Below are 14,768 nucleotides of genomic sequence, written 5' to 3'. Positions count from 1 at the left end.
TTGATTTGCTATAATACGATGCAGAAACATACAGGGTGTTCCATTTGAATTTAAAAAGTTTTGTCGGTTTTAAGTTTTCAAAATGTAACGTGAAAATGGGGCACTTATTGTAATTTTCTTCAGGTAATTTTGATAGCGGAAGGTACTGCTTCTTATGTTCTTTGTGTATTCCGAAAAGCAAGTGAAAGCTCCGAGAACGAAGAAAGATGTAAGGAATTTTCGAAACGCTTGCATCGTCAATTTTTTTATAAAATGGCGATTATTTCGAAAACAGTTAGATTTAGGTACATGTTTGATTTATTTTTAATTGCCGATAATGCAATAATATATAGGGTGTTGCATTTAAAATAACGAAGTTGACAGCTACGTTGATGAAACGTCTAATAGGCCACTTACCGTGAAGAACCCTGTATTTAATGGGTATTATAAGTCAGGCATGTACTCCATAGTTGCTTTTCATAATAGTTAAGTGTTTTGTTTGGGTTAGATATCTTTTGCTCAACCAAATAAATGTATAGAATTTGCCGTTATTAGTGACGGTGCCTCCCACTACCTCCGCCACTGGTTAATATAATTGTATACAAATTCCGTGAATGTTTACGTTGACTTAGTGAAGTTGCCAACCCAAGTTTCATTAACCTGCGTCAAACATGTTTCCAGAAAATTGCTTTTAAATTTCTGTAACCCACCAACATGCAAATGAAGCAACTTTGGACAAAAGTATATTTAGATCATTTATAGTATTTCGGTCAAGATTATTTAGTAGCATTTTTGTGCTCCGGCATTTAGATACACCCCGTATGGGCATGTATAATAATTATAATTGGTCGCAACAATATTGCGTGAGGTAGTAACGGGTTAATTCTAAAGATAACCGCGTACAATGTATTTATATTGCGAAACGGGGTTGATTAAACTTATCTATGTAATAATAACCGACAGTATTATTAAGTGCTCCAGGATGTACATATCTTTCGCAATTTACGTAGCTTTCACATAGCAGATAGTCGTGAACTAAATTAGAAACATAACGATCATGAAGGAGATGTAATGAGATCTATATAAGTATCGTATTAACGTACAGGGTGTTCATATTAAAAATAGAGTCGAATAAAGGCCTGTTTTACTTGCATAACGATTACATCACGTATTTTTGTACGAGGAACTGTTTTCAGTTCTTTAACTTATCAATTTTCTCATAGACCTTTTATGTCTGGAGATATAGAATATTATTATTTTCTACATAAAATTCTGCAATTATTCTTCGCGACATTCACAGGAAGACAATAACCACTAAAATGTTCTTGAACAAACCGTTGTATACTAGATTTTCCTCTTGCCTTATTCTCGTTTACCTTTACGCTTACTGAAAAACTCAAATACGGCCCTGACTAAAAGAATTAAAACCAATACAACACCACATTTCGGAACATACAGTATGTGAAACGAAACAATCATATTTTTTATCTAGTCTAGACCCACACGTTGCGCCACTGAGGTAGATATAAATAGTAAACACCTATGCTATTCAGCATTCTAACTAAACATTTCGTCGTGCCAAGGAAGCCATTGATGGCGTCCATTGTTTGACAAAATATTTCAGCTACGCGTACACTGTATGGGTTTTCTAAAACGTTCGAGATTCGTTTAAATTTGACAAAAATCCAGCGTGGTATTCGATACGTTCAGTGTTATCAGAATATTGTCGATATTACTGCATATTTCGGTAGTAAAAATCGAGGGCGTCAGGAACATGCGACGTGGATATTTTTTCGGGGAATTTCAGAAATGCGAGCAATGCCATTTATTTTTACATTCATTGATTAACATCAATGCGTAAATAAAGCTTTATTTCAATTATTCTTATTTGTCAGTTTAATTGCAGTTTGTTAAATCTATGAATAACTATGAACCTTTTATGGGAAATCGAAAAAAAAAAGTTTTAGAACAGAGTATAGAGAAATAAGTATTTTTATTTAGATCAAAGTATTAATAAATATTATTGTTATTATTATCAAAATGATATAGGACATATTTTCTTTTCGGTTCTGTGCCCACTAAGTGTCCTTTTGTCCTTTTAGAGCTTGGCGATTTTTGGCCCAGTACTATATCTTTTCATAAGTAATTAGTGTGTCAAGTTTAAAATAAATCGTTCCTATTTTAAAAAAGAGCAAGGAAGGAATAAAAAAATTACTTTGAGATTATATGTATAGGCCTGTTAATGTTTATATTTCGGTTAAAAAAAGTGAAAGCCTTTATCATCTTTTCTGCAGAGGTAGTAAAATATTATCACACACGCACTCATTTTTAAAATCATAATTGGTTTCTACAAATGTAGCTCGTGATCAGAGTAATCGATATGAATGAAAATTTACTATGATTTATTACGTTCCTAATGTTCTCTACATGAAGGGAAAAGAAACAGGAATTTCCAGGTGATTTCGAATGCTCCGCAAAAGCTTTTACCCTGATATTCTCAAGGAAATGCATAACATCTTTCGTGCTGCCCCCGCGCCCCGCCAGTTCAACAGGAAAGAAGTTGCCCGCAGTCGAAAACGTTCGATATGAGCGTTATATGCTCGACTCCAGGCTAAAAGTAACGACATATATGGTTCGGCTCAGAAATGCAAGCAATATAAGAACGCAATAAAAATCACTGGATATATTTCCTTCACGAGAGGAACTATGTTGTAGCGTTTATATTTGTATTTCTGGGACATTGCCTAAAACAAAATTAGATGAGAATCTAAAGGAAACAAACGATGGCTTAGCAATAGTGTAAAAAAGCACTATTGTAAGTAAAAAAAGGGAAAGTTAATGTTCTGTAAGCGTTTCGTAATGTAAAGTAACAAACAACATCATTAACAAAGTTAAAGAATGTATAATTTAGAGAACATTTTAATATCGAATGAGAATTAATACTCTCTGGCTCTAAATCTGTGTAGACGAATATTTGTAAATTCTAGAAATATTCGTCAATGGAATATTATTTGCAGAAACATTCTATCCTCACTAAATCTTTAAAAATATGATTCTTTGCGAGCGAAGCTAGATTGACTAGTCAGGCCCTTTGATTTCCGCTCTACATGAGATTAAGCGAATGTACCTATTCATAGATCTATCTGTTAAGCTCGCAAAATTTCCTAAGGAATTAATATTTGAGCTTGTAGAACTTATTTACAAAAAAAATATCCCCTTGCTCATTGATTATTGCAAGCTGTTTCAATATTCTACCAATATTATTGAAAAATGCACATATTCATATACGTTACTTAAAAATATATAGGTTGATAATATTAGCATGTTTAATAATTTTTACCCTAGAAAATTGAAGGGTGCAGTTACTAAATTTGTAGAATATCTTTATAAGTATATTGATAATAAGGAGTAGATTGATAGATGTATGAACTTAAAATTAGTTGAAGATAAACTACCCCTATGGGTTTTCGTACAAGAATACATACAAAAGTATAAGAGCGAATCACGTCAACTCCATAAAACGATAAATTAATTTAGGTGTCATTCAATGTTCTGTTCTAGGGCCCATAAGATTTCTAATTATTATTAAACGACTTGCCATCTTTTATGAATACACATTGTGTCACATGCAGACGATGTTTACTTAGCAACCTTTGACGAAGGGGTAATTCAAGGTTCTGTACTAATATTTACAATTTTTATAAACGTCTTGCCATCTTTTATGAACAGAGATTGGTCATCTTATACGCACACGACGTCACTAGCAACCTTTGGCAAAACATTTGACGAACTGTTACGTATAAGATGAACTTATATGACAAATTTAATGAGTGTTGTTTCTTTTACAATTTAATAGCAATTAACAAAAAAAAAGTAATATAATAAGTAATAAGATTTATCTTGTAATAATTTTTACCATCTGATTAGATTTAGTAGAGTCAATAGTGGTTATTATGCGATAACTAGAAAAGTATATTCATAAGCGCACAAATATTGACCGTGTGTGATCATCCACATTTAACAAATTATATAGTTTGAAAGTACATGTAGCTTTTGCAAAAATCTTAGGATTTAAAACTGGGGAAAGTCAATTCATTCAAAAAATCATAACATCCTAGTTAACTGTTTACAATACATCAAAAAGAAGATTATTAAAATTTTTACCATCCTTCTACTGCAGGCTCCTTACTGTACTGCTTTTTTTGTCACCATTTTCGGTTGGTATAAAGTTTTTCAATAGTCTCCCAATCGGTGTTAAAGATGAATTAATTTTTACATCTTTCAAAATGAAATTAATAGCTTCATTAATTCATTTGTACTGCCGCAGAGTTTCAACACTTTTTTCTCTTACTTTGTATAATTATATTATGTGTTGTTTCGTTTGATTATTATAATATTTACATATATCACGTAAACTGGAATGTTTCTTTGTGCGTGCTACAAATTTTAATTTTGATGCTTTCAATATCACGTTATTATCTTACTGGAATAAAGATCTTCATTATTTTTTACTGAGTGAGTAATGAAAGAAACGAGGAATGAAAGAGTAGTAAAACTAATTGGTGCCATTGAAGGAATTTCAGCTTTGATGAAAAACAAAATATCTACCCTCTTTGCCAGTCGAAAAGAGTTTGTTGCTTTCATGGCATTCCTCTTTAGTATAGCTAAAGTCGTATTGTAGGTAGCGAAATAAACGGGATCCTTAAATTCTCCCCACTATCGTTCCTCGAATATCTTCTTCGTCTCGCTAGCTAATAAAATGTAGCGCGAAGATCGCAAGCTGCAGGAATATCGGTCTGATGTTCATACTAGTAATGCCATGGGTATATTTGAAAATACCTAAATGTTAAGCAGAAATTCCTTAATTCGTTTTATATGTGCACTTTATTATGTACGTTAGTAGAGAAGTGATCAAATTTAGCGAGGAAATGGATGGTGCGAAACAAAAGTACTTCTCTTCTTACAAAAACAAACTGTGAAGTTCCTGAATTCTCTCCCAGAAAAAAACGAAACAATGTAAAAAATTTATTATAACCTGAAAATCTCCATGCTGGACAAAACCACAAAATCGCAAGATTATTATTTTCTATATAGTTTCACAAATTTGGAATATTTTTCCTGGATCAAGGGACAAATCCCCAGATCTGGCATCGCTGGTTCGTACTATACGTTCGCTCGTACACTGGCGACAGTCGGTGCAGTTGCCAGGCGACGCCGTGACGTCACAGCGCCCGCTAGCGTCAGGGGCAGTCAAGTTGAAGGTAGTGTTAACGAACTTATTGCACGGAAACCGGTCGCTACAATGAATAACTGCTCAAAAAGCCATTAGCCACTCCAGGTTATAAAACAGTTAAGATACAAGTGCAAAAAATCATACTTTATTGTAGGAACGGCATAAAGAAAGGAAAAATATAGAGAAACCTCTTTCATCGGCCAACGGTCTTTCGCTAATCGTGTTTTTTCGGCGCAACCACCGGGAGCGCTGTAACATTTGTTTAACTTGATTTTAATTACATTTAAATAAATTAACAGAAAAATTCTATTATAGTGACAGAGATGATATTCATAATATATTTAGTTGTGTTTTTTAATACACCATGATTTGTATTTTAATTATTCCTATATGTTTAAGTAAAAAAAATAAGGCTCTATTAATTTCCATTTACCCCAAAAAATTTTCTTTACAAAGAAATGTAGGGCCATAATAACTTGAAGTATAGCTCATTCGTTTTCGGACACCTTATTATATTATATTGGAAACTCATTTGTATTACATTTAAAATAATTAAATGTTGTATTGGATATGGAAGTACATACAACAAAAATGATATGTACTAAGCCCACCTTGTGTCTGTTCCCCAGGGGTCTCGATCAAGAAACTCGCGAAGCTCACGATGAAATTAATAACCCTCCCATAACGGCATTATTAAATAACATTCTGGCCGTTTCTGCTGGACGCAAACAATACACAAGGCGAGGCCGGAGCGTTTCGCAATTGGAACGGAAAACTATATCAACGAACTGATTTATTTATTATTAAATTTATGATTGTAGCAGCGTGATATTTATAAGTGACGGGTTTCCGAGTTAATGACCCTGATCTCAATGTTTTAAATTTACAGCTCGACACTCGACAAACAGCTCGATAAGGACCATCAATTGTGAAGTTTTCGAATGACGCGCTTCGAATATCTATGGCGACATTATTTACAGAAGCGGGACGTGAAGTAGTCGTCTGCTTCTATGTAATTTACGAACTAACCTCTAAACAAAGATATTTTACGAAAACATAGAAAAACATATAAAAACGTGAAGATTCTGTGTAGAGTTTCTTAAATAAGTACGTTCCTTCAACGGGGTAACAGAGGACGTGTAAATAAACAATTTTGTGGTCTAAAGTGTCATGTGTTCCAGAAAATTAATCAAGAATTATTACACGAAACTTCGGTCGACCCTGTATCATTCCATTTAATCAGCTGATCATCTGCTTAAGCAGTAACTAGGCGGGCGAGGATATGCTATCCTTGCTTTCGTTGACTGTATTTTTATTTACGTTGTTTATTTCAAATTGCCTTATTCGAATCAAGAATTAGCGATATGATACACCAGTTGAGTGAATGCAACGTATAAATGTGGTGGATAAGAAAGATGGTAATGTGTCTTATAGGGAGACAGAGAAAATACCAGCCAAGAGACTTAATCTCCAGTTTACAGAGTTTCTTCTGACGAAGAGAGCGATTTGTGTCTCGAAACGACAAGAAGTGGCAACCAGTCCTGAATTTGTTCAATCATTAGCAAGGAAACTTACAAACCAAACTAAATGGAAGAGTTTTATTATAGTTTGAGTAATCGCAGGTCGAGCTGGTGTGTACCACAAGCTGATTGGTGTTTGAGAAATAGAACATTTGCTTCCCAGAAATTAAGAACTTGCTCCAAAATATAAGCATTATGACCAACTACCAAACACTTACCTTGAGCAACTGCTCCATTTTTATTCATATGAGCAATTGAAAAGAGATTCGTTTTAGGATCTGCACAAAACCACCTTTTGACCAAATTTTTTAAACGACCACAATTTTCGTACTAACTTGCAGCCGTTGTAAATGCCGCCCAAAGAAAAAGTCATAAAAGCGAATTTCTTTTTCACAGGACTATTGAAAATAGTTCGTATCCCTTTCAGCTCTTAAATTTTTGGGAACCACTAAAATAAAACCCCAAATTTACTACTTTATCCGATTGGATCACATCAAGGAAAACAGTTTCTTTGCTGGCTAACTCTTGCATAAACCTGAACACGGTTAACAAATTTGCGTGGAATCCGTCCCTTTCACCGCAACCGCGCTTGGCACATCAAAGGGCAACAGATTCCCGTTTCCGTAAGCACTTAAGGATAACTAGGTACTAAGAATTAATTCATTCCATATCCTGTTTACGCCAGGACGTTATTGACGTTTTTCCGGAGGTGGCCCAGGGGGAGCATCGTTTTAACAAAAACTGTTTACTAGGTTACGCAGATTCGTTGCTGAGGGATCCGTTTCGTGTAATAAGGAGCTTAGGGAGTAGGGTCAATGACCATTTTTTGTCGACGCTTTGTCTGCGCTACGTTCTCAACTTGGAGATTCATATAATTTCGGGTTTATCGCCTTGAGAGTCAAGTTAATGGGGAAATATTGTATTAGGATCGGGATAGGGGTCAGCCTAAACCGTTACGTGGTGAATTTTGCTTGTTTTTTTATTATGGAAGATCATAATGTAGGTCAGAATCCCTAAATATGATACAGTCATTCGAAGAAAAATAAATGAAATAGAAGATAAGAAGACTAAAATACATATATAGAATTTTTTTGCAGTATTAATATGTAGAAAAATGTATGTGTAAAATGAGTACATAGTTAATCCCGAAACAGTTACTGAGTTACTGTATTTGAAGCTTTGTTTTTATTTATCTGAGATATCAGCCAATTTTAGTTAATTTGAATACTAACTGTTCAATAATTTAGATCTCAAGTAAATAAAACGCAGCTGTAGTACCTATAAATTCCAAGATAAATTCAATATTACTACTAATTTCAAATTTACCGCTTTATTAAATTATAAGAGTGCCATCTATTGACAGTTTTCTGAAATCAAATATAGTTAACTCTAGGAGAACAAATAGATGGTTTTGTCCAATAGTTTATACATTTGTTTTCTCTGTAAATAATCCACCTAAAAACGTCTGAGATTCCAATGATAGAATAGGTGGCGAAATTCCCATTAGGTTGTGAAGTTATGATATCATTTATTTCGTTTTTTACTTATGAAATATAATAATTTTTACAAAAGAAAACTGTTTTTTAATTATTTTTTTTTGTTTCATTATTAAAGAAAAATTTCGAAACTTCGAAGACTCTTTGTTTTTCCTTGTCTTACATATGTATCAGTTTATTTCTCCTGTGCATATAATTAGCGTCGGTGAAGATTATTTGCGCGTGCTTTTTATTAACGATTGTTTCTAATTATTTTGTAGGTGTCGTATTAATTTATATGATTCTCTGATTAATAAATGTGAATTAATTAATTAGTATTGGAGTGCTTTATTAAAACAAAAAGAACGTATCCATGACTATTTATAACAATCGGAGGTCACTTAACTCTCAAGTATTTTTAGTTGGACTACAGCGTAACTCTCATTGATAAAGTAATATTACCGACTGATATACAGCAATTGAAATACTACTAATAGGCATATTTTTTCATAATCATATTCTGCTTCCAATTCCATAAATTATTAATATACAATTATCGCAGCAATTTATGTAAATTACTTTGATAACAATTAACATAATTAATTGTGCGCACACCGCAAATAAAGATATTAACATAAATTAACCACGAGTATATTTGATTTATAAATCATTTTCAGTAGAATCGAATTCTTCCATAGCGCTTATATTTCTAAATCTAACAAGGTCGAATAAGAAAACATTTTATTGACAAACAACCAAAATAACGAAGACACAACGGATTCTAACAAACCTTATTAATTAATTTACACGCGATAACAGAATCCTAGATTCAGGGAACCCAACTCAAATTCATTGCAAAATTTGGAAATACTATACATTATTAAATTGGCCCGAGACTCTAAAATGAAGAAAACTGCCAGTGTGGAATCCAAGAAGAAACTCCCTTTTTTCGGAGATCTCTCCTGAATTCGACACCTCGCTTCGACAAGCCCATTTCTTGGGTACAGAAGTTTCTGTTCTTATCTTATTGGTGGGGTCTCTGAATATCGGGGGTTGAAATGGTTTAACTATACTATGCTATATACCTAATTGACTGAATTTACAATTGTATGGATAATTTTGAGACTAAACTGAACTTACAAGTAACCCTACACCTTCCTCTTGTGACTTCGTATAGCAACACGGCACGGATTAGTCACTCTCAGTTAATCTATTCTTTATTCTTACAGCTTGGAAAATCCGCATAAATACCAGCTATTTGATCTATTATTATTTTCCTAACAACTTTTTTAAATATCTTGGAATTCCTACATCTTTTCGAATGTATTTCGCGCGTTTTTAGAAATATCGATTTATCCCTTCACCATGGGCTGAACCGACGCAGTTAATCGATAGCAGATGCCCAACACATGGCCCCAACGATTAAGTCTACTTGTTCAAAATAATTTCGAAATTTCATGAGGCCTTCTCCGAAGGACTGCGATGTTCGAGCTTTGCAAATTTATTACTCCCGGTGACAAGAGGCACCAGTTTCTCAACGACTTCATAGCGAAGCTAAACCTACTTGAAGACCCTTAACTTTTCAATAATTATTCTTGACTGAGTCGACTCATCCGTTCTGAGAACTAACAAATAATCTATCACGAATTCCGGCTTTTGTTACAACTCTTACAGTAATTCAGTCTTAAATTATTAATTATGTAATACTATTGCCCAAATGTTATATTAACTTCAAATGTGTTATTTACCAGCTATGCGACAGTAGACAACAAATTTTAAACAAATTCTATTGTATTAGTCCCTGTACTATCCAAATTCATAGGTTTTAAACTTGATACATTGGCATTGTATCTTAAGACTACTTTCTTTTCAGAACTATTGATGAAATGTTTAATTTTAAACTTAACAGATATGTTATCGAAGAATATCAGTATAAGATTCTCGCCGATTCAAAACATCTAAAAAATCAGTGAAACAACAAAAAATTCGTAATAATTAATAAATAATATTATTTGTCTCTTGCTTTTACACTGAAAGAAATGCGTTTTATTCTTTATTAGAATTCTATATGCCATTATAAGACCATTGTATACTATATGTGACAGTTAAACAGGTGAATATTGGATATAAAACGCGTACTGCTAGCACAGTTGTATAGTGACTATAAACCTTATTCTTTATTAAATGATTGTATAACTAGTATAAAACGTTTTTTATACCCTTTACGAAATAATAGCAATAACTGTTATTAAAGTGTTATCGTTATTAGAACATCTAGTACTGGTTATAAGTTTCATAATAATACATTTATTAAACTGTTGTATACTCTGTATGAGTTAAAAACGTATGACATTAAGTTTTCAGAAATTTTATTGGATAACTGTAATTACAAGCTAAGGTTCTAATGTAAACATACATAAAACATACTATAAAGCATCCCCTGAAAGGTTGAGCTTCTTTCCATCTAATTTTATTTCCTCTGGTTGACTGACTTTATACCCATGCTCTTCTGTCACCGTTAACCTTCTGTTCCTCCATCTTATGTAAAACTTAACATCAGCGATTTCTAATAGGACCTACAAAATAATTATTTTTAAGATTTAGACAAGACTTACATTTGAAAAAACAAAACAATTGCAAGCCATAAAACAGTTAGATACTTACATAATAATTTTCCATTTCACACAACGCGATATGATCATGTATCCCACAAAACATGTGCACATACTGCCCATTTTCATGAAACTAGACGTGTAATAGTCGTAAGTCGATGCACAGCGGACTGTCGGAAATTTTACGATCATAATCGATTTATGCACCGAGAGGTGACGATCACTTAACCATTATAAGACGCGTTTTACACGTTAAAAACGGAAACGTATTCGGTATAAGAACGAATAATTATGTTAATATAATTGTTATATACAAATTCGGATGCTGGTCTTTATACAACAAATCTTCCCTACTATACAATTGGAACATAAAGTCTATAACACCTAATAATGTATAAGTAATTCATTATAACCTTTATTTCATAGATGCATAAGGTGTATTAAGCACCTTCCAGTTAAACTCATTGAATAAGGAGTATGGAGATGATTGCTTTTTTTTAATTAAAGTTGTATATTGGTTATAAAAGTTTTAATATGCGCTATACACATTATTCTAGATAAACAGTTTAATAAGCCCATTTCTTTCAGTGTAACTGGAGTGGCTCTGTATACTCAAGTTTGTAAGCATAAAATCAACAGTACTAGATACTAGACCTTGATACAAAGTCACATACCTACATGTTGAGGTTAAAACTAGTTAGTATCCACATTCAATTTAACTGCTCCATCTACTCTAGAATTTGGATTACATAAATGGAACATGTCTTTTAGAATGACAGTTTCTTTAGCCACTACTCTTTAAGAACGTGACATATAAATTCAAAGAAATGCAACATTTATACCAGAAAATTACAGTGTTACAAGGGTTACTTATTTCTCTTTGGACGAAATTTGTGAGTAACTGTTGCTGAATAGAAAGGGCTTCATGTCAAGTACCAGCGAGAAAATTCGTTTAAGAAACGAAACGAACCAGCGATTTTGCATCTGTCAAGTCATCAAGTGTCCTGTGATACGTCGAGGGGTGGGGGAACATGAGTGGAGTCGTCTCTCGAGACGTCCTGCTGTAATACGGGTAGATAGGCACTAAACTTATACCCTGCCGCTGGCGTGCATTTACGGCTCGGTATTCGATCCATTTACCAAGGTTTGCGACGTTTAGAATGAAGACATTTGCAATGAAAATAATTTATATTTAAACGGGTTAATAGTTTTCATTTAAACTTCGGTTACGGAATTAAATATTTTGTTATTATATTAAAGATGTTCATCGTAATCAATAGGGCTCGACACTTCAGTGCATGAATAGGGCGTACAGGTGGAAAATTAAGAAACAATATTGTTTTTATTGCACGATTTTTTCAAATAGATCAGATTTATTATTAATTTTAAACAATCTACTTAGCAATTGACATCACTTTCAATAATAATTTTGTTTCATATGATTCTCCTACGTAAGATTCTGCTAGCATCGTTAACTTCTGCATCTGCGCCCACCAAGCATGGTTATGATAACCTTCCAAAACCAACTTGTTTATCCCTGCGGATTGGAGATATCTAGCAATTTCGCTTAGTATTTTCTCAAAGGTATTAATATCTATCGTCGATCATGTATTGTTACACGTGAATCGAATGGCGTATTTTTGATAAATCTCAAGTGTCTCCTTACGCGATAAATAATAAAAATTCGGCGTTTTTTGACTGAATTTTCACATAACTAGCGCTTATTTCACGAAACTCGTCTCTTTCACAAATAGGAACTCCAAAAATTGCTACAATCTAAAATTATAATTGCTCTCAATAAAAATGCTTTCATCATCAAATATGTTTTATTAGGTGCTTCATTTACAAATTTCTCTATTGCATTTTGTGTAATAAAGTTGATAAATTTATTTCGTTATGTTTAATTAACTTAAATTAGTATAAAGTTCTTTTAAATATCGAGGTCTAGCATACACTTACGTGTGGGGTTGCGCCGGTCCTGATTACCGAGATGTCACAGAAAAAAAGAAAAATGTGCGCGATATGCACAAAAGGAAGATTTCAACAGGAGTGTAAGTTAGCGAGTTTGAAGCGTGGCAGAAGTTGTAAAGGAAGCAAAACGAAAAGGAGGCGTCTCAGCAAGGAAACTGGAAAATGGAGCAAATTAACTTAACAGAACTTAGGCTTCCTGTCGACGTCGCAATCATTGGAGATTCTCAGAGAATCTTACAGTAGAGCTGCTAAGCGAGGAATGAACAGAATTAATGAGAAAAAGATTCTAAAAGAATATTTCAGTGCAATATTAAGTTTATTACTACAATGAGAAAACGAATTTGTTTAGTTTGTCTTAAAATACAAACATCACTTCTTTGAAATCAAATGATGTATTTTAAGGAAAAGAAAAAAATTTGAAGCATACCTGATAGAGTTTGATAATGTGGGGATGGTCCAACCTCTTCATTATGTCCACTTCCCTGTAGACCTTCTGTAGGTTGCTGGCGTCTAATTGGGACTTGTCAATTATCTTAATGGCAACCTGGAAGAAATCGAATCAAAATTTAGCTTTCTTTTGAATGTGAAGTTTTATCCGTTATCTTTTACCACAATAATAACCTTTCTAACATTTACAAACAAAATGTTTAACAATTTCGACGAAGCATAAACATTTACGATAATATAATGTACACAAGCGTTCGCAAAAGTGTTTGGTAACTCTGTAATAGTAAAACAAGGAATTAAGACGTTATAAAAACTGATAAAATGTTTCATTTAATAACATGTATGTTTCAGGAGTTAGAGCAGACATTTGGTATTTGTTATACGGTTTAACATCAGATAAAGCTAAATAAATATATACGTTTTTTAATACAGAGAGATTAGAGCACATGCGACGGATTAGCTAATGAGTATGATAACCGTTAAAAAAGCAAGTAATGTAGGTACACTGCAAATTATAAAAATCATCAAAATTTGGTGTTACAGTGATAAGTGTATCATTTCCTGTTACTTGTAACATGCACAAACGAAATTTGAACTCAAAAACAGAAACCCGTATGTCCGAAACGTTTAGTCTTTGTATTTCAAGTCTATAACTGACTTTATAGTTCCTTAGCTGTAGAGGTGCCTAGGGTTTCGATGGATATATCCCTTCGGTTTTAAGTTGGCCACCCTGGTGTAGACGCGTAAATTGGGTGAATATGACGAGAGATTAGCAAGGGGGTTTAATTATACGTTACTTTCCCTTGGAAATTGAAATCCGAGGAAGACGTTCCAAAACCACCGTAGATATAACGCTTAATTCATACAATGGAATTATGCAAAGTTAAAATATTGGAAAATTTTTTATCTGATGAAAATTTGGAACCCTGTACGTTACAAATAAAAATGATATTATATTCCATAATATGTAAACATCTCACTAATTTTTATCGGGTCGTAATAGTGAAAATTGTATGTACTTAATTGCTTTTTGTATACAAATGATTATAAAGGGATCCGATAGATGTCCAAAATTGAGCGTCGAAGAAAAACCGCTTCAAATATTCTTCTTTCGAGTAAAAACTCGATATACCGTATGCGCCTAAAGTATGGAATAAATTCAGTAAAAAACAAATTTTTTTGGGAAAAATCCTCGAACAGGTCGATTTTTAATTTAAAAAATACATATTTTAGCATAAAAGGCGATTTTCAACCGTCATTTGTTTTCGTGTAATGACGGCATCGAAATTTTTTTAAATAGCAACTCCCTATTTTTTTCTTGATTCTGAAAGATCGTTTCATTGTCGATCCGACAGTATTAAAATGTTGCCATCTTACATAGGAAAGTTTTCGAGTAAATGACGATTGAATGTTAGAAAACCCAAATCAATTAAAATAAAGCAAAAACGTTATCAAATTTAGTTTTTCGAAATGCATGAAGTTTTTTATGGATCACGTAGGTGTAAATCTTTACAAAGTGTCACTGTCATAC

At 33.1% G+C, this 14,768-nt stretch overlaps 1 protein-coding gene across 2 annotated transcripts in view; it reads right to left on the bottom strand.

Moving 5' to 3' along the window:
* LOC108903257 (serine/threonine-protein kinase SIK2) overlaps positions 1-14,768 on the bottom strand; it is a 71,468-nt gene that overhangs the window by 39,866 nt on the left and 16,834 nt on the right. For both annotated transcript variants that reach the window (XM_018705361.2, XM_018705362.2), the window contains exon 2: positions 13,218-13,334. In XM_018705361.2, coding sequence (XP_018560877.1) covers positions 13,218-13,334 — 117 coding nt within the window. The remainder of the gene's footprint in view (positions 1-13,217; positions 13,335-14,768) is intronic.

The sequence above is a fragment of the Anoplophora glabripennis genome, unplaced genomic scaffold (genome assembly GCF_000390285.2).
Source record: "Anoplophora glabripennis isolate ALB-LARVAE unplaced genomic scaffold, Agla_2.0 scaffold40, whole genome shotgun sequence".
In the NCBI taxonomy this organism is placed as follows: domain Eukaryota; kingdom Metazoa; phylum Arthropoda; class Insecta; order Coleoptera; family Cerambycidae; genus Anoplophora; species Anoplophora glabripennis.
This window is presented reverse-complemented; position numbering and strand designations above follow the sequence as displayed.